The 25,421-nt window shown below is 44.6% G+C and overlaps 1 protein-coding gene across 5 annotated transcripts in view; it reads left to right on the top strand.

The window, feature by feature from the left end:
• The window catches only part of Rbm33 (RNA binding motif protein 33), a 99,746-nt gene that overhangs the window by 60,298 nt on the left and 14,027 nt on the right, over window positions 1-25,421 (top strand). For all 5 annotated transcript variants that reach the window (XM_005404864.2, XM_005404865.2, XM_005404868.2 and 2 more), the window contains 5 exons: window positions 9,138-9,270; window positions 9,660-10,003; window positions 11,176-11,508; window positions 12,424-12,711; window positions 15,072-15,731. In XM_005404864.2, the coding sequence (XP_005404921.2) occupies window positions 9,138-9,270; window positions 9,660-10,003; window positions 11,176-11,508; window positions 12,424-12,711; window positions 15,072-15,731 (1,758 nt within the window). The remainder of the gene's footprint in view (window positions 1-9,137; window positions 9,271-9,659; window positions 10,004-11,175; window positions 11,509-12,423; window positions 12,712-15,071; window positions 15,732-25,421) is intronic.

A 25,421-nucleotide genomic window follows, 5' to 3' on the forward strand; every position in this document is an offset into this window, starting at 1 on the left:
TTAGGACAGCAGAAACACAATCTGAGAGGGGCATTGGGTGCGTGTGATTGTGTGAGGGCTTCAAGGAAGCGCGGAACAGGAGGGACACGGAGCAGGGATAAGAGTGCTTTAGGGGAGAGATTTGAACCTCAGCCGGTCCTTGGGCACAGGTCTAGTCAGTTGTGAACGGGGGTCTGTGTGCTGTGACAGTGACCCCTCACCTCCTCTTTGACCGGCAGTCCTCAGACATGGCACCTATCAGCCGCAGCCTTTGCCCTAGAGCAGTGACAGTGAGTGACTCTTTCAGACCTTTCAGTGATACAAACAGCCTGCTGCGGCACACATGTCATCGGTTCACCACCGCTGCTCTGGAGTCTATGCCAGGAGTATCTGTGGGCGTGACAGAGCTTGCAGCATAGGATCCTTAGAGCCCGGCGCCATTCCTGCCACCAGGGGCTCAGGTCCCCGTCCCGTGTCCCCCCCACCCGCCCGCCCGCCCGTCTGGCCCCAGTGGCTTCTGTGTTCACCCACAGCTGGGAAAAGAATGAGGACTGCATGTGGGAATTTTGTCTTACTGCCAAGTCTGAAACTGTACCTGTTCAGTTTACTCCAGTCAGGTCCCATGGCCACACACCCTGCCGGAACCTAGACGGTGCTCAGAAAACGACAGGACCAGGAACGTATGTGAGGGAGTCCCAGCACTTCTGTCTGGGGCCCAGGAGCTGAGGACTAGGGGAAGTCAGACAGCACCCATCTGCGTCGGTATTTGTTAGCGTCCGTGTTCTTGTAGCAGCAGCAAGGTCGTTCTTTGTTTTGTTTCTCTTTTTAGCTTCCATCTGTAGACATGAAGTCATTTTCTAGCACTTGGGCAAATTCAGAAAATCTTATGGACTATACAAATTGTGTGTTAGATGAGGATGAAATTTTTCCATTATACAAACTTCCTCCTGCTATATTTTACTTTTCCTTGAGCAATTTCTGACATAAAGAATGTAGTCCAAATCTGCTAACCTGTATTTGTTTAGGATTTGACCCTGCCAAATACCTTGTTGAAGCTGTGACGGGGGTGGGGTAGGGAGGGGGTGTGTACAGTTAGTGTAAGCGCTGAGTTTGAGGAGAAGGTCTTCATGCCACCCTGTGTGGTTTTATCAGTATCAGGCATCTTATGTGAGATCTACAGAGAGCTGAAGAGGCTGGCCAAGGCCGTGTGTCCTTGGCGAGTGTGGAAGTGGACACCACAGACTGTCCGGGTGACTGACTGACTGACTGACTGACTTCTTTCCCCTTTCCCCTTTCCCCTCTCTGCAATCCTTCCCTATCCTTCCTGTCCTTCCTATCCTTCCCTGTCCTTCCCTGCCCTTTCCTGTCCTTCCTTGCCCTTCCCTATCCTTCCTATCCTTCCTATCCTTCCAATCCTTCCCTGTCCTTCCCTGTCCTTCCCTGCCCTTTCCTGTCCTTCCTTGCCCTTCCCTGTCCTTCCTTGCCCTTCCCTGTCCTTCCCTTCTCTCCCTTCCCTTTCCCTTCCCTTCTTTCCCCTCCCTCCCCTGCCCTCCCCTTCTCTCTCGCTCTCCTTCCTTCCTCCCTCCCTCCCTTCTTTTCCTCCTTTCTTCTTTTCCTTTTCCTTTCCTTTTGTACCAGGAATTGAACTCAGGACCTTGCTCTTGCCAGGCAGGCACTGTGCTACTGAGCTATGTCCATGGCCCATGACTTTCATTCTTGAACAGTTGTTGTCTCTAAAGTTGCGAGAGGAAGAACTCAGTCTCTTACTTTTATTTTCCTTTTTCTTTTCCAGCGATGTTAGATAATTACAGAAATTACAGTTACTTTCAGAGCCTGGGATCACCCAGCTTCGGCTCTGTGTGGTGCTGATGCACCGTGTCTCAGGCGCACTCCACACAAGAGCGTCATCCAGTCATTGCTCAGGGCTCGCTCAGTACACCCTGACTGCTCTACTTCCGTTCTCCATTCTGCCGTTCAGTAAATGCCTGTGCTTTATGGGTAGCTGAACTTTAGTTTGTTCTGGGTACTGGGGATTGAACCTAGGGCCTTTGTAAGTGAGCTAATTCTCTAGCATTTGTGAGACACGGTCTCACTAAATTGCCCAGTATGCGTTAGAACTTGGGATCATCCTGCTTCAGCCTTCCAGAATGCCGGGCTTACAGGCATGATCCACTCCACTTCGCAGTTAGCCAGTTTTTGTTTGTTTGTTTTAATAAACATGCTGCAGAACTCTGAGGTTTAGAATGTGAGGCTGGGATGACCTTGATATAGGAATAGGTTCATTCATCTTCAAGAATTCATGACACCCTGTGTGCCCAGCACTGTGCCAGGTAAGGAAGCATGCTTGTGTATACGACAGCCGTGGTGTCATCCCTCACGGACCTGGCAGTCAGTGGGCAGAGAGAAGTGGTAGTGGACTGGAGAGCTTTAGAGACAAGTTTCCTGGCTTACACGGCCCCTTTGTAAAAGCTTTGCTTTTGAATCCAGAAGTTATTTGAGTGTGAAGAGGGATCTGTGCCAGTTTGTCTCCTACCTTATGGAATCATGGAATCATGGTTGTTAGAAGCCATGTATGTTGTTCTTTACAGGCCAGACTGTCTTCTGCGAAAGAGGTGTGTGAAAGTGGTAACAACGTATGCGATAGATTTTTGTTATCTGTGGACCAAGATCAGAGTACTTTGCCCTCCTATGAGATGGGCACTGTTGTTATCCCTGTTTCATGGATGAGCCAGTGGAGGCCCAGACAGGTTCAGTCACTTGCCCAGGGCTGCTGCTGGGGGCTGGCGGTGAAGCAGGGTGTCTGTTAGCCTGGGCTCTGCTCCCCCGCCCCCTGGAGCAGGTGCTGCCGTCAGCCTTCTTCTGAGTGCCTGCTTCTGAATGCTGCACACTCAGTGTTGTTTGGAAGTTAAAGTTCTGCTTAAATATTACAAGTTCTAAAAGCTGTCGTATCCCGTGAGTATGGGAAACTATTATGAGAGAATTGAGGGCTTTTATGTTTCCCGCTTCTGTTTCACATTTAAATGCCATTGAAGATGCCTTTAGACAGCACTGGGTTACATAGTGAAAGGAAAGGTTTGGTGAAGAGATAAGATCACGATACTAAGATTTCAAAGGAGATAAGATTTGATAGCCCAGTGTATCTTCAGTTTAATACGAGAAAGTATCTTGAGAAGTTAGGAATATTTAAAATAATCTTCCAAAAACTTTGGTAGTGCTTAGAGACGCAGAAAGTAATGTGCCTCATCTGTAGGAAATTTGAAATTTTTATTGAAAACTCATTTATCAGTTTTCCTGAGTTCTTCTGATTCAATACCAACTTCCTTTGAGAGCAGATTGGAAGAGGGTGAAGGAGAGTCCCTTTCCCTGATCCCAACCTGGGTAAAATAAAAAACCAGAACTACTTAGGCTTCCCACCCTGCTTTCCCAGTTACAAGTTGCTTTATCTGTAGTGAGAAAACCTCTGGAGGACTTGAAGTTAGCTGTCATGGAGGGAGGAGAAAGGTTTGGGAAGGGCCCTGCCTGGCCAGTGACCACTGCTGTCTGGACCCACAACTCTGTTCAGTCGCAGCACAGCAGTGTGAGTTCATGTGGGACTAACACACCTTCCAGCTGCCCATGAGCCCAGTCCAAACCTCAGGAACAAATAGCAGGCCTTCTTAAAATGGCCAGGAGCAAAAAGTGAGGCAGTCAGGGAGAGACGCTGGCCCTCCTTGGCTGCACTGACCGCCTGGAGGAGAAAGGCCAGCCCCGGAATCCCGGTCATCTTGTACTGGGAGGAGTCCTGCCTGGCATCTGCTGGCGATTGGCAGAATGTAGTCTCCTATACGACACGCACTACGAGGTGCACCCTGCAGTGATCCATTCTCCAAAGGAGGCCTCCCACAGCTGAGCTTCCGATGGTTCCAAGTGGTACTAGGTTAAACTTCGCTTTACTTGCTACTGAAATTGGTAGAAGAGTTTGAAATTGATAAAGGTTTTCACGTTGAGTAATACTAGTTTACAGTACTTGTTAAGTTGAAGTAGCCCCCAGAGGACTCTCCTCTCTCAGTAAGCACTTGCTTCTTGTCCCTCTGTCACACCTCTGGGGGGAGTCTCCTTTTTCTCCGCTCACCATCACAGAGTTGACCCCGATCGCTAACAGATTCTGAGTCCTGGAGACGCTGAGTGTAGCAAGGCTGAGAGCTCGCCAGCTGATCAGTTATAATGCAGCATGCTGTTCCACTGCTGTTTAGGAAAATCCAGCCAAACGTAGGAGAGCGAGAATTCATGTTTCTCTCTTTCTTAAACGAATAGATTGCTGCTAAAAGTGTGCAGCAAGCACGTCACTCAGTACAGAAAAGGGGACTTGGATGGGACAGGGGTGCTGGGGTCACTGAGGAGGAGGAGACATGCGAGCAGTGTGGGCAGGGCAGTGTGGTGCTCAGGTGGAAAATGATCAGGGGCCGGGAACAGGACAATGGCTGAGTGAGGTTGAGGGCCGAGTTAGAAGTCCTGTGAGCTCGGTGATTCCTTTTCAACAAGGTGAACCTTTCTGATTCTGTAGCCTTCAGCGGCCTGGCTGCAGGGCAGAGAGGCAGGATGCTTGGTCGTCTATGCCTGATGTCAGGGTGGGTCTCTGAAACAAACCATGAGGAGCAGGGAGTCAGCCACTGGCCAAGAAGGAGGTGGGTGGGGGACAGAAGGGAAGTCTCTAGACTAAGGATTTTAAGACAGAACAATTTCTGTAGTTATTTTACATTTTTTGGGCAGAGGCAGAAGCACAGAGTGATTATCTTCAAAGAAGCAGATGGAACCTGAGAGTTTGTGTACACTATCATGACATTGTCAGAATTCATAATTCTGACTTCAGTGTACACAATGATTTTATATCTAAGGTAGGAAAAAGTTGTTTTTTTAAATCCCCAAATGTAGTCATTTTGGTAAGAGTTCTTCTATTTTATGGGTCAAAACTCCCCTGACTGCAGTTCCTTCTGTCCTGACTGAAGGAAATTGTGAGGTCTTCAGCTTGTTTCCCAAGTGTTGAAATCTCTCATGCTGTTGACTGAATAATGATTTTAAAATACTGAGATAGAGGGGCCAGGAGATAGCTCAGTGGCATAGCGCCTGCCTAGGAAGCACAAGGTCCTGAGTTTGATTCCTAGTATCAAAAAAAAACCCCACCAAAATACTGAGTGATGTAACCAGGAGTTCGTGGTGACTTGCTGCCTGCCGTACACATGTGTTGACCAAGTTGGGGGGCCTGCCGTGGATGGGTGGTAGAAGGATGTGTCCTCAGACCAGAGCTCCTGCGTTCTGCCAGTGTACCCCTGTGGTCTTGCTCCAAAGTAGATACTTATAAGCTGGACCCTCACTGGCTCTTGTTGGATTCAGAGTGGTTGCTTACATTCTGTGAGAATCGCTGCAGTCATCTGTTAATGTTGAGTTGGGCCTGTGTGATCCTTGGTTCAGACCCACTTCTCTGGCTCCCTCTGACCATCAGGGTCAACCAGATAGCCAAGAAAGTTGATACTTAATTCCAGTAACCTCTTGGTGAGCTCCCCAAAGCCCCAGACCCTGAGACTTGCACCTTATCCAGGTTGTTCCAGGACTTCTTTTCCATGGCCTAGGGCTGTCCCCAGGGTTCCTTCTCCGTGGCCCATCCTGCCCCTGGTGTGTGATAACCACGCCTACAGAAGCTTAAGCTTACTGTTATCTTTTACCTTGTTCAATGATTTGAAGCACACTGAAAGCCTCCCAGGTTCTGAGTTGTTGAACGCTGCAGTCCTGGATACTCCGTTTCAGACAGTCCCAGATAGGTGACGGTCCTCCTGCTGACAGGACACCCCTGTAGTCAGGGATCTACTCAGAGTGGGTCTTTGGGTCCAAGTGATAAGTTGCTGTGAGCTAATAAAAATCCACCCCAACGAAACTCACATCCATGTGTTCCTGTTCAGTCATTTGGTGCAAACAAAATGAACCCACTTGTACATGACCGAGACTCAGTTGGAAGAGAACAGTTAATTGTCATGAAACTTTGAAGCTTGAAAATAGGCTGAGGCAGGAAGATCACCATGTGTTTGAGGCCAGCCTGGGCTACATAGTGAGATCTGTCTCAAAAAAAAAAAAGGGCTGGAAATAGTTTTTCATATGATTTCAGGTAATGGTACTGATTTTCCTGTTTTCAGCTAAAACAATAAAATATGTATATTTTGCTTAAATCTTTCTGATTTTTAAATTTGAACAATTTATAAGTATTTACAGATCCAGTGGCACCTTGGTTCATGAACTTAATCTGTCCCATGATTTTAAAAAAGATGAGCACATTTGTGTTTGTGTAGGAAAGAGGGCTGTGGTCCTGTTTGTCACCTGATGTAGAGTTTGTAAAGAAAAACAAAATTGTACCAAACACTTTTGTTTGCGAAGCAATATACCAGCGTATTAGCTGGTTTCCAGGCTGGCGCATTGTCCTTTTCAGCTACTTGGTAGTATAGTTTTGCTGTATGGGTTTTGTACTTACAGTGTTAGTTGTTTTAACGAATCTCACGGGTTTCTTTTCTGCTTATCTGTTTGAAAGCCTTCCCTTGAGTTCCCCTAGAAAGAAAGAAGTGTAATCAAGTGTACCTCTACACAATTTAAGAAAATGGCCTGCTTAATCAGAGAAGGTTTCTACCCAGGGCCAGAATTGCTAATTGGCTTGGATCAGAGGCGATGCAGTGCAATAAACTTCTCCACAGCTCAGCGGGCAGGCCGGGTCACTCTGAAAAACGTTTAAACATGGTTTTGAAATAACACAGAAGCTTGGATTACTACCTTATCCTCCTCCTCAGCATTTTGAAGATTATTTAAAAATATGTTTCAGAAATGCCTGGGGGGCTGGGGATTTAGCTCAGCGGCAAAGCGCCTGCCTGGCAAGCGCAAGGTCGTGAGTTCGGTTCCCGGTACCAGAGAAAAACAAAAACAAAAACAAAAAAAGAAATGCCTGTACAGCTTGAATATTCCTTATCCAAAATGGGTGGGGCTAGAAGCCTTTCACATTTTGGAGTTTTTCAGACTTTGGAATACATGAGCTTTATTCATTGAGCATCCCTGCTCCAAAAATTTGAAATTTGAAATACTCTAGAATACGAAACTTTATGAAAACAGTTCCAGATTTGGGGGTTTCATATTAGGAATGCCTAACTTGTATATGTCAGAATTATTATGTTGAAATAGAAAACTAAAGATGGAATATTCTTGCTTTGTTTATAAATAGAACATTTAAGTTACCTGGTAAAGCACAAAATTACTTTTGGTAGACATAGCACATGCATCCCGTGTGTTTCACTGACTTCACATAAAAAGTGAGACTCCCTCCCCTCCCCGTTTTGTCTTGTCTCGTGTCTTCCTTCTTCTCTCCCCCTTTCTTCCTTCTTGTAGTCTCCCTCACCCCACCTACTGCTGCTGTGTCCAATGATTGTTAACAGGCTGGTCTTGAACTTGCAATGATCCTTCTGGTGTGTGCCACCTCACCTTGCTCTGAGACTCTTTGTTTTATATTTATTTACTTACTTTTATCTTTTTGAGACAGGGTCTCATTGTGCAGTTCAGGCTGGCCTCAAACTCGAAATAATCCTCCTGCCTGAGCTTCCCAAGTGCTGGGATTACAGGTGTGCATCACTGTGCCCAACCTCAGACTCTTTACAACAAGAATTTGTCCTTGGGAAAAAGTAGGCAAGTCCATTGAAACTCCTCATGCAGATTTAAAAGGTAACTGCATGATAATCAATTTGTTGGGAATAATTTTTCTAACATTTTATCAAAGTAAAAGTATTAAAGAATATCCATATCCAAAGCAGCACACCAGTAAGTCTCAATATTATGATAAAGGACATGTGTTTGTAAGTAGAGAGCCTTTCTAACGATGCGTGAGTGTGTGACAGAGATTGTCCCTTTCCGCTCTTAGATTCCTTGGGAACAGTTGCCACTTCGCTTTTGTCTTCATGGATGCCTCTATGTAGAGTGAGAAGTGCTGGTTCCCACCTTACAGTATGGGGAGGATTTCTTTGGTTTTACATAGTGCTAAAGAAAACCTGCAAGAACTTGAGCTTTGGGGCTTTCTGTTCCCTATCTTCCATGAAGTTTCTAATACTTGTATTTTCATAAAGATGCCATGTCTGTGTTAGCCTAGCTTCCTTGTCACACGTAGCAAGCTAGCTGTCTTCTGGGTTCTGGCTTGGTGAGTGGATATTTTGCAGTTCTTGCAGTGCCTCTGAGGAGCATGGCAGAGCAGGCGTTTCAAGGAGATGCCAGGCATGTAGAATCTGAAGTTATAACTTTGTAAGAAGCACGATGATGAAAAGCTGAGGAATGCTGGTGTAGCTCCAAATGATGGAGTAAGGGTGACCACAAACTGTCCTCATGATAGCTAGTAATTAACTGTTTCTTTTTGGAGAAGTTAATAATTCTTGCTTTTTTGGACAAAAACTTTAAGTGCTGCTACTGTGCAAATATGGTGTTTTAAAAATTCTCAGTATTTGAAAGGCCAGCTGGAAGATGAACAGTTTTGCTTTGTGTAGATTCGGAGTAAGTAGCTATTAAAAAATGTTATTCTGTGTGTTCATTTAACATTTTTTATCTAAAGGAATTCAACTGTTTAATATTTCTCATAGTAATTTGGTTTCTTTAAATAGTCACATTTTTCTGTTATGTCAAAGGTTCCAGACTTTTGTTAGGATACAAATTGAATTTCTTTTTCTTTTTTGAAGTAAAGCAGTTTTATAGCTGTAGCTTACGGTTGTGTTAGATAGATAGCAAAGAATACCATCTTTGAGAAGATAAATGTCATAAAATTTCCAAGTAGACATTTAGTCTTTGGATTAATGGGAAAGAAGGTCGATAATTGCATGGATTTCAATAAGCTTAAAAATAATACTCTTGTAGCACTGTAATAATATTAAAACACTGAATTACTTTTTCATGCTGCATTCTGTTTAGTGACTGTTCCATTGTGGCAGAGTAACTTTGTATAGCATGTCATTTACGTCTGTGTGTATGTGTGCATAGAGAGAGGCATGGCAGGCTGACCGTAAGAGATACCTTGCATGGTTTTCAGAGGAAAACACAGAACTGTGTATACATTTTGGAAAATTACAGGGTATTTTTCTGTCTTTCACTCTTCTTTTCCCATTGCTGTTCTTTAGGGTCCTCCGGAGTTTCCACAGCATACACCTGGACCTGTTCCTAACAACTTTAGCCAGCCCCCACGACTTCCTCTTCAGGACCAGTGGAGAGCCCCACCCCCGCCGCAGGATCGAGACCCGTTCTTCTTGGGAGGTATACAGGGAAAGGGGTTGCAGGTGCAGAGCGAGGGGCAGAAGCTGTGCTCACTGGCGCACCTGAATCGTTTCTTTGAAAGCTGACTTGGCTCCCAGGGGATACGTTCGGGTGTCAGTTTTTGTCCGTGCATTTCTGCCTATCATTTCACTTACTCACATTGGACAGTGTTGATATCTAGAATGTGCGGATGTTACACAAAGGAGGAAATTGTGTATAGAAAATGATCTGCAAAGCAGTATAGAAATGGGCAAAATCTAGCATTATTTCTAAATAGCCATGCCCTACCCACGTTTATAATTTTTGTCCATTGCAAGACAGTTCATCAACGTCTTTTCTCAGAAGTGTGTGGTCTTTCTAACTTGAAGGCATTGCTGTACTGTGTTCAGTTTCAGGTGAACCGAGGTTCCCTAGTCATCTCTTTCTGGAACAGCGCAGCCCCCCTCCACCTCCACCGCCTCCCACGCTTCTGAACAGCAGCCATCCGGTTCCCACGCAGAGTCCCTTACCATTCACGCAACCGGGACCAGCATTTAATCAGCAAGGACAGCAGCCGGTGTTCCCGAGAGAAAGGCCTGTGCGACCAGCCCTGCAGCCCCCAGGGCCAGTGGGGATCCTGCACTTCAGCCAGCCGGGGTCTGCCACCACGCGGCCTTTCATTCCTCCTAGACAGCCGTTTCTGCCTGGCCCAGGCCAGCCCTTCCTGCCCACGCACGCACAGCCCAACCTGCAGGTATGCTCCTGAGCAGCCTCGAGGGAAACCTTGTGTGCGTGGCTGCATCAGTGTTGCGTGGAAGTGAAGATCAGGTTGTCATTCTAGTCTGTTGGTTTGTAGTTAAAGAATACAGGGATTAGTTTAAAATACAGTTTTCTGGAGGATATTGCTTATTTCTCAGATACTAGGAGAGAGGGAAAAAGTGATTGTTATTTTTGGGAAGTAGAAAAATGTCGCTGTTTGTTCCTGTGCTAGACGGTGAGAAGGCCCTTTGTGGGGGGAGCACAGTTGCTGTTCACTCAGCAAGTGACAGACTCACATGCCCTCTGCTGGGGGGGAGTGTTTCTCGGGGGACATGGGTCTTTGTGACATCTTTTCCAGTCTGGCGTATTCCTTGTTGTATTTACCATTAATATATAGAATAGTGCTTTACTTAACCTGGAAGCACATAGGATATGTACCTAAGTGAAAAGAGGAAAATGATTAATATTTACGGTGTTGACGATTAAGTTTTTTTTTTTGGCACTGGGAATCGAACTCAGCGCCTTGCGCTTGCCAGACAGGCAGGCACCGTGCTGCTGAGCTATCTCCTTGGCCCCTAAATGTCTTCCAAGTTTTCTCTTCTTATAAAAAATTCATCTCTGTTGTAGAAATACTAGAATGTAGATAAGTTTAAGAAAAGGAAATTAAATAATTTCATTTCCCAGAAACAGTTGCTGTGAATACTTTCATGTGCATTTTTTAGTCTTCTCTTACAGTAGTGAGTCCTTATCACTGCGCTTTTCCCCAGTTACTGTGTCACAGTGACCTCACATCAGCAAATTGTCTTTTCCTGTGTGATCTAAGCGTATTGTGCAAGGTTGCTGATTTGCATGTGTGTGCTGGTTTTGGTGTAGTGCTGTAGGGATCATGCTTGAGGTTCTGTGCTGGTTCACATGCAGTTGCTTCCTCTAGATAAATTCTTGGAATCCTGGGTGGGAAGGGCTTTGGGCAAACATAAAGTTTAAGATGGTAGCTGTTGGTATATTTCTTTACTTAAGATAGTATTAACTTCATCAGCAAATTTAAAGGGAAGCCTCATACCGCCTGTTGTTTCTTTCTGGGGTGAAGGTTTTTAAAGCAGCAGTTATTTGGAGTGTGCCTTGTGTATACGTGTCTATAAACTGTTATTTCTCTTTCTTGGATGGCAGGGGCCTCTGCACCCTCCTCTGCCCCCACCTCATCAGCCGCAGCCTCAGCCGCAGCAGCAGCCGCCGCAGCCCCATCAGCACCAGCCGCAGCCCCATCAGCACCAGCCCCCACTCCAGCCCCCACACCAGCCCCCACACCAGCCCCCTCCCCCGCACCAGCCTCCTCCCCCGCACCAGCCTCCTCCCCCACACCAGCACCACCACCATCTCTCTGCGCCACCCCCCCCTCTGATGCCTCTGTCCCAGCCACAGTTCCGGCCACACGTGCAAACAGCACAGCCACAGCCCAACAGTAGTCGGGTGCAGTGCCCCCCACGCCAGGGCCTGCGGCATGTGAGTATCAGGCTGGCTTCCCCTGTCTTGACTGGAAAATAGAACTCAGGGGACAGAGTTGGTTAGATTGTCTTTCAGTTCTGATTTTAAGTGAATAGAAACGTATGTTCTTTTGAAGTGAATCTGTATTTTAAATAAAACTTAGGAAATTGTTTTCCTGACTGTAGAAATTAATTACTTACCCCATTTGTGCTTAAAGCATTTAAAGATTATGTTAATACTGACTTCAGCATCTCATTTTTATGTGATGTGATGCTTCAGTAGTGATCAATATTAATAGACATGTAACTTTAGAAAGTACTTTTAGGTAAAAGTCATGCTACCTTTGCCAATGGCTTAATTTTGGTGTATAGATTATCTGTCTTTGGCTTCAAAATAAAAAAGTAAATGTATTCAGGAGAAATGTTCTAACTGCCCTGTTGCCGGGTACTCCTCAAGTTTCAGCAGTAAACAGAAGAGACAGATCCTTGCCTTTAAAGAACTTTTGTTCAGTTGTGGAAAATTGACACACATTTATGTGGTCAAGGATCATGTAACGCTTGATTCCTCTGCTGTTCTGCCTTGAGTTTAGGTGTGCTCTTGATCCCATCGAGTCCTTAAGGCAGATAAGAGTACTTGTTGGCTTTTGAGAATTCTGTTAAATATGTTAGTCCTTGTCCTGAAACTCCAACCCAAAACTACCTGGTAAGATTTCTGTAACCAGGAGCCTGCGTGTCGGTGAACAGGGCGGCTTTACCTTGAGTCTTCAGAATTAGCCTGTGAAGCTATGTTCATGTATGAAAGTATCAGCTGCCCAGAAAAGAAGTCAGTTACTAATGAGAATGATCTTTATTTTTTTAATTTCATGATATGCCTTTTTTATGTTCCTTCTGCCAGCTTCCCAGTTGTAATTAAAATTTTTTGTTCTTGTGATAGAATGCAGCATCTCAGAATGTAACGAAACGGCCCATGCAGCAGATGCAGCCCACAGCTCCCAGGAATAGCAATTTGCGTGAATTGCCCATAGCACCATCACACGTTATAGAAATAAGCAGCAGTCGCTGCTCCTCCACACCTTCGGCTCAAGTGAAGCCCATCGTCAGCACATCCCCGCCTGCAAGGGCTGTGGTGGCTTCCAGGAACTCACAGGGAAAGACTGACTTGAAAGTCAAGCCAGTCAGCCCTGCGGCTCAATCTAAGGAAGACTCCAAAACAGAACCAGAGGTAGGGCATTTTCTTTGTTAAAAATATTTGATCTCAAATAGGAAACGTTTCAGGTCAAGTTTTAGTTCACTCATCCAGTGAGTTATTCACAAAATCTGCCCAGTTTTTCTTTTTCCCCATGGAGTCTTTTAGCTGAATAGCTATATATTCTTACAGGTTTACCATATTAGACTTCATATTTTTGTACAGTTACTGTTACATTATATAGAATCAACATATATATACCAGGACTTAGCAGATTTTTTTTTAAAAGGCCCAGATATTCTGTAAATATTACAGTCATGTAGTCAAAGGTGTCATAGTTACTCAACTCTGCATGTTAGTGCAAAGGCAGTTTACTGGCATTTCACACAGAAAGGGATATGCCTGTGTCCCAGTGGCACCTTCCAGAACCAAGAGGGGTCCACATTTGGCCTGTGGGCTGTGATCTGCAGATCCCCAGTATGTATGCTAGGTTTCTGTGATGTTTTTTCTGACACATAGTGTGAACTCCTAGAAGATAGGACTCCTTTTATTCTTGATCTTCAAGCTTTTGGAGGGTTCAGTTTGTTTACAGTATAATTAAATTGTTAATTTTAAAAGACGTGCAGAATGCTGCCAAGTATTAATAATAAATGGATACAATTCACATTTGAGGTCCTCACTTCTCACAGGCTTCAACTTCCTTATCTATTAAATGAGGATAAAACAAGGCAGGGTATGTGCCTAGGACCTGATAGAAGACAGTCTTTGGAAGTTTTATCCATATTAGTGAGATTTATGTGGAATAAAAGGAAGTAGCCTAATAGACTAGCATTTAATATAATAATGATGGCATGAAGCTTTTCCCTAGATATGGATTTAGGCAAGTCATGCTTCTTTAATTTTATTAAAACCAGTTAGTACTGGTTTTATCTTTTAATTAGTTAATTTTTAAAATCAGATTTTCTTCTAACAAATTACTATAGTAGTTGTAAATATAAAGTCAAAATCTTGTGTTACCCTTTAATAAGATCTTTTTAGAAGGGTGACTTCTGGTTTGTAATCAGTATATGACAAAACAATGTAGATTTAAAAACTGAATTGGGGTGGTTTATAATTTTCTTTGCCAAAAATTTCATAGTGCCTTTCGTTTATATAATAAAAGGTAAATCTGTTTTGATGAAAGTCTTTTAAGTGTTCCTGCCTACATTTCTGAACTACTTCAACTGTTTCTCTATTGTTGGGGGAAATGCCAATGAACAGTAGCTGCTGCTGTGTCTTGAGATGGTGGATGTGGGGCCCAGTCAGTGTGTCTGCTGCTCTCAGTGCCTCTGAGTGCTGCCTGCACACCTCTGCTGTTTAGACTGTTGGTTTGGCTTCACCTTACTGTCTTTCTTGCTCTCTACGCCTACCTGGGTAGCAGCCCCTCAGCTACCTTCAGATGCTCTGCTTGTAATGTGTACAAAACTTTGACGTTAGGGAGCTGAGCTGGTCAGAATTGCCTCTGGTTGGACAGACAGGCCCTTTAGGAGGCCACTTGGGTGCCAGCTGACCTCTTGGCCTCGTCTGATCTCACCTTCCTAGTGGTTAGGGCTTGCGGAGGGTAGGTAAGACTATTAAATAGGCACATTCTGAGATGATTCAATCAGAGGCATTTCCTGTAGTGGATCTGTGGCTATGAGTGACTTCTACAGAATATTATTTTTTAAAGGCTTAACTTTATAAGCTTTCTTTATCAGGTATATTTTACAAATGTTACTGGACTTTTTCAGAGAATTTTTTGATGGACTCTCTGAATAGTTTGGGGCTGGAATATTCAAGGCATTCCTTATATACCATTAATATTCCAATACTGCAATTGGCAACATTTTGATTCTGAGGAGGGTACATGAGTTCAAGGTCAGAGAGATTGACTCATGCTGTTCATTATAACCAATTATTCTGTGACAAATGAGTTTGAGATCAGGCTGAAAATTCTGTACGAAAAATCAATAGTTCTAATCAGGGTCTTTCAGGTCATTTACACCCCACCTTTTGTTGGTTTGTCAAGGAAGAGCTAGATAAAACCCATGTGACAGAGGGCCTCACTGCTAGTGCCATTCCTATTGGAAACATATTTTGATATCTTAAATGAATGGTTTAATTGGTTTTAAACTTGTAAATGAGTGGAAATTGACATTATTTCATTTTTAATATTCTGATAAGATTTTCCAAATTATTTTTAACTGTGTAATTTTTTTTACCCCTTCCCAGGGGAAGGAGTTATACTCAGTCTTTAAGCAGCATTGAGTGCTTTCTTTTAGATGCCAGATTGCAAGATTGTTGGGAAATGCCTTTCCCAGATGGTCCAAGTGGAATGGTCACCCTGTCTTTTAAGCCGTGTATGCTTTTCCTTGTAGTTTCCTGATGAAGATGAAGAGACAAGATTGTATCGCTTAAAGATAGAGGAGCAGAAACGCCTAAGGGAAGAGATCCTGAAACAGAAGGAGCTCAGGAGGCAGCAGCAGGCTGGTGCTCGGAAGAAGGAGTTGTTGGAAAGACTTGCACAGCAGCAGCAGCAGCAGCAGCAACAGCAGCACCTCTATGGCTCACATGCCCCAGGGGAGCAAGAGGAGCAGGTGGCTGCCCCTTCCCCCACCAATGGCAACCCCCTACTACCCTTCCCAGGTGCACAGGGCAGGCAGAATGTGAAGACGAGACTTCTTGTGAAGAACCAAGATGTCACTCTTCCAAGTGTTCAGCCCAAAACATCAAACTTTGTCCCATCTGGTGCTAATGTGCAGTATCCAGGACAGCAGACGAAACCACTGAAACATTTGAGACAGACCAGAACAGTACCTCAGAGTCAAACACCACACCAGTTACTGCAGATCAAACCTGCAGATGTGGAGGAGCCCCCATCCACCCCACAGGCAGCTCGTGTGCCGTCTCTGCAGGGCCGGGCCCAGGACATAAAGCCTGGTGTGAAGAGGACAGTCATGCACCGGGTCAACAGTGGAGGCAGTGGTGACGGGCCTCATGTGAGCTCCAAGCTCAGAGTGATTAAGTTGTCAGCAGGGGTAAGTGCATAGGTTTTCTGTCTGCTTATTGAATCTGTTTCTCTTAGAAGATCTTGATTGACACATAAAGTTAGAGTTTCCTGTTAGGCATTTCCAATCTTTTGGCTTGCCTAGGCCACATTAAGTGAAGAGGAATTGTCTAGGGTTGTAATAAAATATACAGTACAATTAATGTATGTAAGTAATAAAACTTTTTTTTAAAAAAAATGATGTTATAACATTTTTTAAAAAGAGGGCAAGTGACCTGTGGGTCGTTGGTTGGCCACACCTCAGTGTAGCCAGCCTTGGCCTAGTGAAAGTCAGTGAGAACTGTCATTTATAAGCACTGCTTCCACCCCATGTTGTCACTTGTCTCTTGAAAGACCATTGTGATATCCTACAGGTGCACACTACTCAGCTTGTCAGCTTTTTGTCAATAATTAGTCATAACATAGTGTGATAAACACATTGTGGTAATAAATTCAACAAACTACAACCATTAAGTTTGTTGTAAAAATAAAATTTCCTGTACACAGAAGAGGTAGTTTGTTGTGTACAGGTAAGTGCCTGTGGGCAGCATGTACATGTGTCCACGTCTAAGCAGTACTGTCTAGATACTGTTAGCTGGTGTTTCCCAGATACTGTTGTTCATTTTTCGAAAAGGAGTAACAGGATTCTAAATTGAAATCACACAGTCTCATCAGATGTGTTCTGAAGCAGAGCTTACCTGGTCCTCAGTTCTTTTAAACAGTGCTCAGTTCAGATCACTCTCAGGAAGGCACAGCAATACACTTTCCCACTGTAGGGTGGATAGTTCAGTGCTCTAAGTGCTAGTAAGCTATGCATGTGGGTTCCCAAGGCAGGAGAGCCGTGAGGTGCTGTGTAGATTACATGCTTCCTTCTCCTGCCATGCTGTCTCAGTTGCATCTGCAGCTGTGCTTGCAGTGAACTCCATACCACATGCCAGTGCCCATGGTGTGATGTGCTATATAACGAGACATGTTTGTTGTGTGCAGTTAACAAAGGAGGAGAGCTGTCAGTGCAGGCTTCTAGGGTAAACCAGCTAATGACTGCTACTTTAAAAAACACCAAACGCGCATTAAGAAGGAAAACAGCCAGACATGCTGGTGCATGCCTATAACCCTAGCAGGTGTAAGGCTGAGGCAAGAGGATCCCCATGAGTTCCATATGTATTTAGTAAGCACTTATAATTTTGTTTCATCTGAATCTGTTTTTTCTCAAATCAGTTTGCTGTGGTTCCAAATGTTGATAAGCAGGTGAAGGTTATAGCACATGACTTTCATGTTATGAGTGTGTTCCTCTGTGCTCACAAGATTGTCGTGTGTGTTTGTAGAAGCAGGAAGTCCTTGGCATTCTCGACTCAGCGTGCCAGTTGGAAATACTTTACAGTTTAAGTTAGGTTGTTTAGGAGTACTTAAACCTTCGAGGCAACTGTGAGTCAGAACAGTTCTGTTATTTTCCGTATCTCAGTTTTAAAATAAAATCATACAGTCTTTGAGTTTTTAAACTGCAAGTTTTTGAAGGGTGAAAGAGCCTGAGACTTGAGATGGTAGGTTTTTATGCCTACCTTTTCATTTAATTACATTATCTGTAATGTGATTATTTATTTATTTATTTATCTATTTATTCATTTTTGTCTTTTTGAGACAGGATCTCACTGTGCAGTTCAGGCTGGCCTTGAGCTCACTTTATAGCCCAGGCTGGTCAGTCTTGAACGCAAAACGATCCTCCTGCCTCAGCTTCCCAAGTGCTGGGATTATAGGCATGCACCACCAGACTCAGCCTTAATGTGATTTGAACTCATCCTTTTGTATGCATTGTGAACACCAGGAACATTTTCAAAAATAATTTAATGAAAATTATTTCTTGGTATTTCTTACACAGTCCTGGTGACTGTGTAGTTACATTGTTTGGAGCTTGGAGGTTGTTTTTTCAGGGGCTTCGTGTTGGCATCAGGCTTGGTGTGGGTTGTTCTGCAACTTCCCGTTATAGTGTTCAGAGCTTGAAGTGCTTCTCTCGAGGACCTGAGCTAACCCATGGGATATGGGGAAAAATCTGGGCTTTGGGTACAGAGGACCCGTGTTTGGATGGTCTCTGCCTTTGAGACTCTGAATAATGGTTTCATTTCTCTGAACCTCAATTTCTGGCCTGTTAATGGGGTTACTTAGGTTGCCATAAGTCCATAAGTGAAAGCTTCTGGTGGATAAAAGCCATGTGATAAATTTGTTTTCTTTGTAGAATGCTCTGAGGCCCCAGGTAGAAACCTGTGGTCTCATGCTGGGTAGCAGCAGTGGCTGCCTTTGGTTCACTGCTCAGCATGTGCTGTCAGCATCCCTAGGAGATACAGGACCTCCTGTTCCCCTTTCACAAGCTAAGTCTCACTAGCCTGGGGCCACACAGCCAAGCGGTAGGGCTAGGTGCACACTGCTAGGTAGGTTCTGCATCTCAGGCCATTTGCCCATCTGTAGACCAATTAGCTATTGTAAATGCTACAGCTTTTCTGTTGTTGCCTATTTCTCTACTGAGGATTGTATTCTGCTGTTTCCTGTAAATAGACAGCAGTAGGGTAGCCTCAGAAGATTGCTAGCGGAGGCTTCTGGAATAAGGTTGGTGAGTAGATGTCATTTTCTTGCTGACCCTTGCCGGCTGGCAGTGACTGGCTGGGACGGGATGCAGAGAAGGGCTTGGGTGGTGGTGAGCAGCCCTGCTGTGGGCATGGGGCTGGCTCGCGGCTGCTTCTTCATCCTTGGCCACTGCTGAGCAGAGGTGGTGAGCATGCATGTGATGAAGGGCAGTGCTGCTTTGTTATGTGCTGGAAACACATCTCTGACCGATTCTTGTGCGTCAAGGGAAGTCAGACTTCATATGTAAAGTTTTGAGGAGAAACACGGGAGGGAGGACTTGGAAATTGAGAGACCTGCCCTAGCTGGCTCCCCAGTAAAGGGAGGCTCAGTCCTCCTTCTTGGACTGTTGCAGAGAGGGAGTCACAAGCTGTGCGGTGTGAGTAGCACAGTGTTGCGGTGCGTGCTCGTGGCTCAGCAGCTATCGCTGTGCTCTCTGCCTTTATTTTCAAGGAGGAGACAAAGGCTTATTCATAGTGGCTGTTAGAGTGTTCTTTATGTTTTACTCTGATCGAGGTAATGAAAATTTTAGGAATTTGGCTGCAAATTCAGTAAATAGTCCTTTGTTCTGTGGGCCACACAGAGAAAGGGGAGATAGAAGGAACTCCCTACCAGGAAAGCCAGCTGTCCAGTTGGGATTCTCTTGTATTTTATTTTTAAAAAGCTGTCAGAATGCTGTGTGCAGAGGCCCCGATCTACGTGTGTGAGCTTGCTGTTGGGGGCCTGGACGGAGTCTGTGGTGTCCTCCCCTCCTGCCCCTTTAGAAGTTGTGCCCAGACGTGGAGGGGACGTGGTAGGTGTGCACTGGGCTCTCGGGGGCTGCAGGCAAGCTCTTGTGACTTCGCTGTGAGAGAGGTTGCAGGGGCAGTACAGGAGCTCCTGGGTGCCCTTCACCGCGTGGCAGCTGCTTCCCTCTGGCTGTGTTGCCTTGGCCTTGCCTCATTTCGTCCTTCTGCATACACAGAACTTGCCCCACAGCTGTTCGCAGGTCGGGTGGGGGCACAGTGTTATTATCTCAGACCAGAGACACTGTCTTGCAAAACCACAGTGGCATATTGTGAAAAGTTGCAAAGTTTCGTGTTGGTACGTCATTACCCAAGCCGGGGCAGTTAGGCTTATGTGCTGTCTTTGTGGTCTCTCTTAATCTGTGGCAGTTGCGTGACCATTTGTTGTTTCTTGCCCTTGACGTTTTTAAAGAGCAGGGGCCAATTATTTTGTGGAATGTCTTTGATTTGGGTTTGTCTTATGCTTCTTCCTCGTGGGTTTCAGGTTGGGCATTTTTCGGCTGGCTGGCCACAGGCAAGAGCTCTGTGCAGTGTTAGCAAGATCATGTCCAGTCACTTTGTAAGGTGCTGTTTGCTGAGCCTCCACTGTGGCTAAGCTTTATTTTTTGTAATATGGTAGTTATGGGGGGACTCTATGGGCCTGTTACTAAGTGTTCACTGTTAGCTGCACCAATGGTCTCCCATGGCAGCACTCCCAGTCCACTGTCCTCCTCCCAGGTAGTGGCTCTCTCTTCTCCCTCTTTCATTTGTTCATTTATTTACTGGTGGAATATTCGGTGTAATGATAGTGAACTGTCACTGTCATTATTTACTTCAGTGCTAGAGTTGATGCTCACTGGCCAGGGAGAGCCACTTGCCATTGGCTTTGTTATCTTCTGGGAAGTTTCCACCATTCTTTGAATGTGTGCTTGCTTCCCATGCAGGAGGGTGTTGTCCTTTCTCTGTCTGTGCCTGGGGTTAATCCTGTCTCTGGGGGGCTCCAAGTCCTCAGTGGAAGGTGAGCACCAGGCATGCTGTCTCTTCCTTCCATTACTCTGACAAAATATCTGAGAGAACAAATTTAGAAAAAAGAGATTTCTTGTGGCTCACAGTTGCAGAGGTTTTGGTCCCTGGTCACTAGGCCCAGTCTCTTTGGGCCTGTGGTGGCTCAATCCATCATGGTACATTATGTGGCAGAATTTAGAGCAGTTTCAGGGACCTTATAGTTAAGAAACTTAAATATGAGCTACAGACATTGACATGATTCACAGTTTCTTCTGTTAAATCGACAAAGGAGTAGCAGGCTTCGTATTTCTGGAGCACATCAGAGGATAAGAGTAATAGTTGTTTCTGTAGATGTTTAGGTGATACCAGGAGGTGAGTAAAACTTGGGGAAAAAAATCAAAAAATGGCATTTATCCTAATTCTTCTAAGGATTTTTTATGCCAAAATGTATTGTCCCTTTTCCAGATTCCTTCTTCATTTGGTTGTGTTATATGTGGCCTGTTTGGTGCCTTTTGGTAGACCCACCGTGCTGGTTGGTTTGTTGAGCACTTGGGAATGTTACTCAGGGGAGCCCATGCCTGGCTTCCAGGTAAACTTCATGGGCAGTTGGGTGGTGCCTGGGCGTGGACAGGCCGCAGAGCCCAGGACTGCTGTGTAGGCTGGTAGAAGTCCTGTGTGGTGTGTTCCTGCTCTGTGCCTACAGGTTCAGAGGGAAGGATGCAAAAGTTCTGGAGAGATGCAGGCTAGAGGCGTGGGAGGCCAGAGACGGCATCTCACAGGGTGGGGCAGGTCCCACCCTGGCAGCTCGGCAGTCTCTAACGTAGGAAGCTGCAGAATTGGCTGGTGGAGGCCCCAGCAAATTCATGTCTAGGTGAGGGGCTAGCGCTGGAAAAGCCAGACTGCCTCTGCTGCCTGAAAAGCTGTAGCATGCAGGGGGCCAGGCCCTCTTGCTGCTAGGAATCCCTGCCTTTTCAGACCTGGAAGATTTACTTTCCAAATTGGAGAATCTGGGGTATCATATCCACTCAGAAGCTCATGGCTTTAGCTAGTTTCACTTTCTACATATTTTCTCCAACTATGCCTAACTAATCTCAGAAAGGCAGGTTGTTAGGAGAACAAGCACATGAATGACTGTGCCATGTTCTTGCTGGACTATACGGTCGAATGAATACATGTGCTGAGAGGATTCTTTTCTTTCGTAAAGCCCAGCAGTTACAAGGTCCAGCTGCCCTGGTCTCTTTAACCTTATAGATCTGATTTGTATTCAGCCTGTGTAGGCCCATTACCAGAAGTGGATAGAGGCGGTATTTAAGGTTTCAGTTCATGTTTGGTGTGCTTGCCGTTAGGTAAGGATAATTTTTGCAGAGAACAAATGAACACTGCAAATGTGAAATGTTGCCGCCTCAAGCCCCCCTCCCCCACATCACATTGCAGCAATTCAATTAGGGAACTGACCTAGGAACCTGGACAGGAATGTTAGTTTCTTTATGTCTCTGCTTTGATCCAGTTGTCTTCAGAGAGAAAATGGAGGAATCTTAGACGTATTTATTTATATTTGGAAACCTCGTATAGCTTGCATATCATTTATCGTACAGATTGTGAATGAGCTTCACAGAGATCACAGGGATAGGACCTGCATTGTTACAGTTAATAGAAACCTGTGCGGTGAGGGCTGTGGCCGAGCGATGAGCAGCACTGCAGGTGACAGTGAAGTGCGCTCTTATCGGAAGGAGAATTCAGAAGAGGCTGCCCTGGGACACCACACCACTGTCCTTCTGTGTGTCCTGACAATGTTATCTGTCCTCTCAGTGTGGAGTATCAAATGTCTGTCATGAGTACAGAAATTAATTTAATGTCACCTGAAGACATGCAATTAATCTTTTAGAGGTTTTCATAATACCTTTACAGAGAGAGTTGCCAGTTTGGCGGATTTGGATTTTGGGGTTTAGGAGAAGATAAGGAAAATTAATTTTTCATCAGGGTTAATACAAGCTAGCAGGGCCACAAAGGCTGAGGAAAATGGTTGGGGAATTTGTCAAGTGTTGTCACTCCAGAATAATGCTGCTTAACGTCTGATAGGTATAATCAAGGGTTGAGATTTCTATGGAGAGGGATTAATCAATTTGCTCGCTAGTGGATGCAAGTCAGTGATACCACTTCTTCATGGGGTTTTAAGAATGAAAATAAGATTTGATCTGTCAAATTGCAAGAAAGCCTGACAGTATCAATAGGCATTTTTATCAATACATTTAAAGCATTTCTTATAAATAAATTTGTCCTGCTAATGTTGGTGGATACGAACCTCATTTTTGGTAATGATTAAACTGATAAAAAGTATTCCCTAAGCTTACTTAATTCAGGTAGTGCCTCTTAGATATTAAAAAAAAAACCTACGAAGACATTTTTATGCCATTCATTAAGATAGTCATTTGTGGAAAACCCAATAAAATATTTGGGCTAGGGTGGGACCAGTTTGAGCTCAGGCATGCCCAACTTCTCTTCCCCTCCTTTGCTCTGGACAAAGTGGAAGATAATTAAAATAGTACCCAGCACTTTGCTGTGTAGAGTTACAGAGGGCTCTGTGCCACCCTAGAGAAACTCTCGCAGCAGACTTGTTTTTTATAACCGCAGGATAATGTGCCATCCACTCACCGGTGCTGATGTGCTTATGTTTAGAGAACAGATTTCTTAAATTCCTGATGTCGGTCAGTCGTATTTTAAAATGTGCATAGCCGGTTTGCATAATGTAGGCTTTCAGCACTGTACCTGTTGGTCTGCTCAGTGATGGTGAACCTTTTAGAGCTTCCAGTGATACAAACAGCCCACTGTGACACCCATGCTGGGAGTTGCCACCACTGGTCTAGGTTATGAGAAACCTGTCAATAATGGGTAGATTCACCTTGGCTTAGTTTTTATTTAAGTTTTGTCTGTGTCTTTCCGTAAGTATGGGTATAAAAACACATACCTGGTTGCAACCTAGAAATGGGTAGGTTGGCCATTTCCTAATATTAACCCAGGAGTTTAAATCCCTCCCCCCGGAATTGGCTTTTATTGTGCTAAATTGAAAAAATATTCGTTCTCTTAATTGGAAAATTTTTCTCAATTTTCCTTAGAAAATGAAATCTGTATTCAGTCTGTGAGTGCTTACCATGGTCTTGAGAAAAATTCAGAGTACAGCATTGTAGTAGTTTAATTAGAATGCTTTAATTGAATGATACCTCATCCCTTTTGTTTCAGTTCTTGTTGAAAATAGTTACAAAGCACATTAGTGTCAGTTCCTCCCAGGACGTGGTCTCCTTAGAATCAGGGAGGTTATCTGGCATTGAGTGTGACCAAAGGCCTCAGCTTGTTCCATGCACAAAATGAGGATGACACTACTTAGCTCCCAGGGAGGAGTGGAGGAAAACAACATCCCTGGCAAATTTCCTGTCATTATTCCACAGGCAGTGACAAGTGGAATATGTTGAATGATGCCACCACTCCTGATAATTACTGAGATCCCAGGAGAACCCTGGAAACCTCTGTTATGAAGGCTTAATGTGGTGTTTGTAGTGGTAGAAGGCATGACCTTGTCTTGAATGTAGGCAACTCTAAGGCTCAGCCAGAGCTGCTCACCATCCAAGGCCTGTCGAGGCAGATGCCTCATGAGCCTGGGATTTGCATAGTCAGCTGCTGGCTGGTACCTGGGGAGAGAACGCCTCGTGTTCTCCACGGTGTATCTCACCCTAGGCACGAGGGCCTATTCTCAGTGCCAAATCTTTCAAAGTTTGTTTCTTAAAAAGTTGTACAGTTCTCTGTAGTTTTGTAGTGCTTGAAATTTTTCATGCTAAATAGTCTTTAAATTTAAAGATATAGCCACATATCTTAATAGCCAGAGACCATTTTCTTTTGGGGCAGCAAGACCAACTCATGTAGGCAGTTATAATACACATCATAGAGTCATAGCATCTTGGGGGACTCATCTGGGTCAGCCATCCAGAGCGCCAGCAGGACAGCAGCAGGTGGCACAGGCCCTTCATTCATACACTGTGGTATATCAGTTAACTTGAGCTGTTAAACCAACCTTCATTTTGGAGGTGCATCTTGGTCATGGTGTGTAGGCCTTTTCTGAGTTGCTGGAATAAGTGTGCTAATACTTTGTTAAGGTTGTTTTCATTTATTTGTATGTATATTTGGGAGAGATTTTTTAAAAATGTAATTCTATTTTTGATGCCAAAAATCTTCTGTGCTCACCATATAATATAGATGTATTTGATCTTTAGAGAGCTCTCATACAGTGATGGCTCATTGTTTTTAAGATACGACTTAATACTGTGTTAAAAAGCAACAGAAATGTTCGGCTCTCATTTCAAGTTAACATTTGGTTTTAATAAACTAATGAGAGCTTCAAAAGTTAAGATATATGTATTACTTTGCTATGGCTGCTGTAACGAATTACCACAAACTTGATAGCATTTGAAAAAAACAAGTTTTCTCTCTCTCACTGGTCTGGAGAAATCTGAAGTCGTACTCCTGGGCTGAAATCAAGGTGTTGTCAGGCCATGCCAACTTGAGGTTCTAAGGAAATCTGAAGTCGTACTCCTGGGCTGAAATCAAGGTGTTGTCAGGCCATGCCAACTTGAGGTTCTAAGGAAAAATCTGTACCTTCCTTCTCCCAGGATCTGGTGGCTGTCCGCTTTCCTTGGCTTGTGGCCACATTACTCCAATCTGTGACCTTATTGCCTTTTTTGCTTTGTCTGTGCCAGATCCCTCCCTCTCTGTCTGTCTCTGTCTCTGTCTTTGTCTGTCTCTGTCTCCTTCCCTCTCCCTCTCTCTCTACATGTTTGCAGTGTGTGAAGTTTACAGCCATCTTGGGGAATGTGTACATGTACATAATGCAGCTTTTTTTATTTTAATCTTCCTGCCCACCTTCCTTTCTCCTCTAAATCCCCTTGCCCCATTTTCATTCTCTCTCTCTCTCTCTCTCTCTTTTTTGTCTTTTTGAGACAGGGTCTCGCTATGCAGTTCAGGCTGGCCTTGAGCTCACTTTGTAGCCCAGGCTGGTCTCAAACTTGCAGTGATTCTTCAGCTTCTGTCTCCCAAGTGCTGGGATTACAGGCGTGCGCCACCACACCCAGCGGCATCCCCATTTACATTCTTGTTGATATGATTATCTTGCTTATGACATAGGGTGTTTACATTCATTGAGGTTATTAGGTTCCTGTACATGGCAGATCTTATTTCCCCTTGCCTCCCTCTCAGATCCTGGACCCCTTACCATTTGCAGGAGATCTATCGCCTTGTCTCCTTATCCATCCGTT

The sequence above is a fragment of the Chinchilla lanigera genome, unplaced genomic scaffold (assembly GCF_000276665.1).
Source record: "Chinchilla lanigera isolate Chin_1 unplaced genomic scaffold, ChiLan1.0 scaffold00090, whole genome shotgun sequence".
Classification (NCBI taxonomy): Eukaryota; Metazoa; Chordata; class Mammalia; order Rodentia; family Chinchillidae; genus Chinchilla; species Chinchilla lanigera.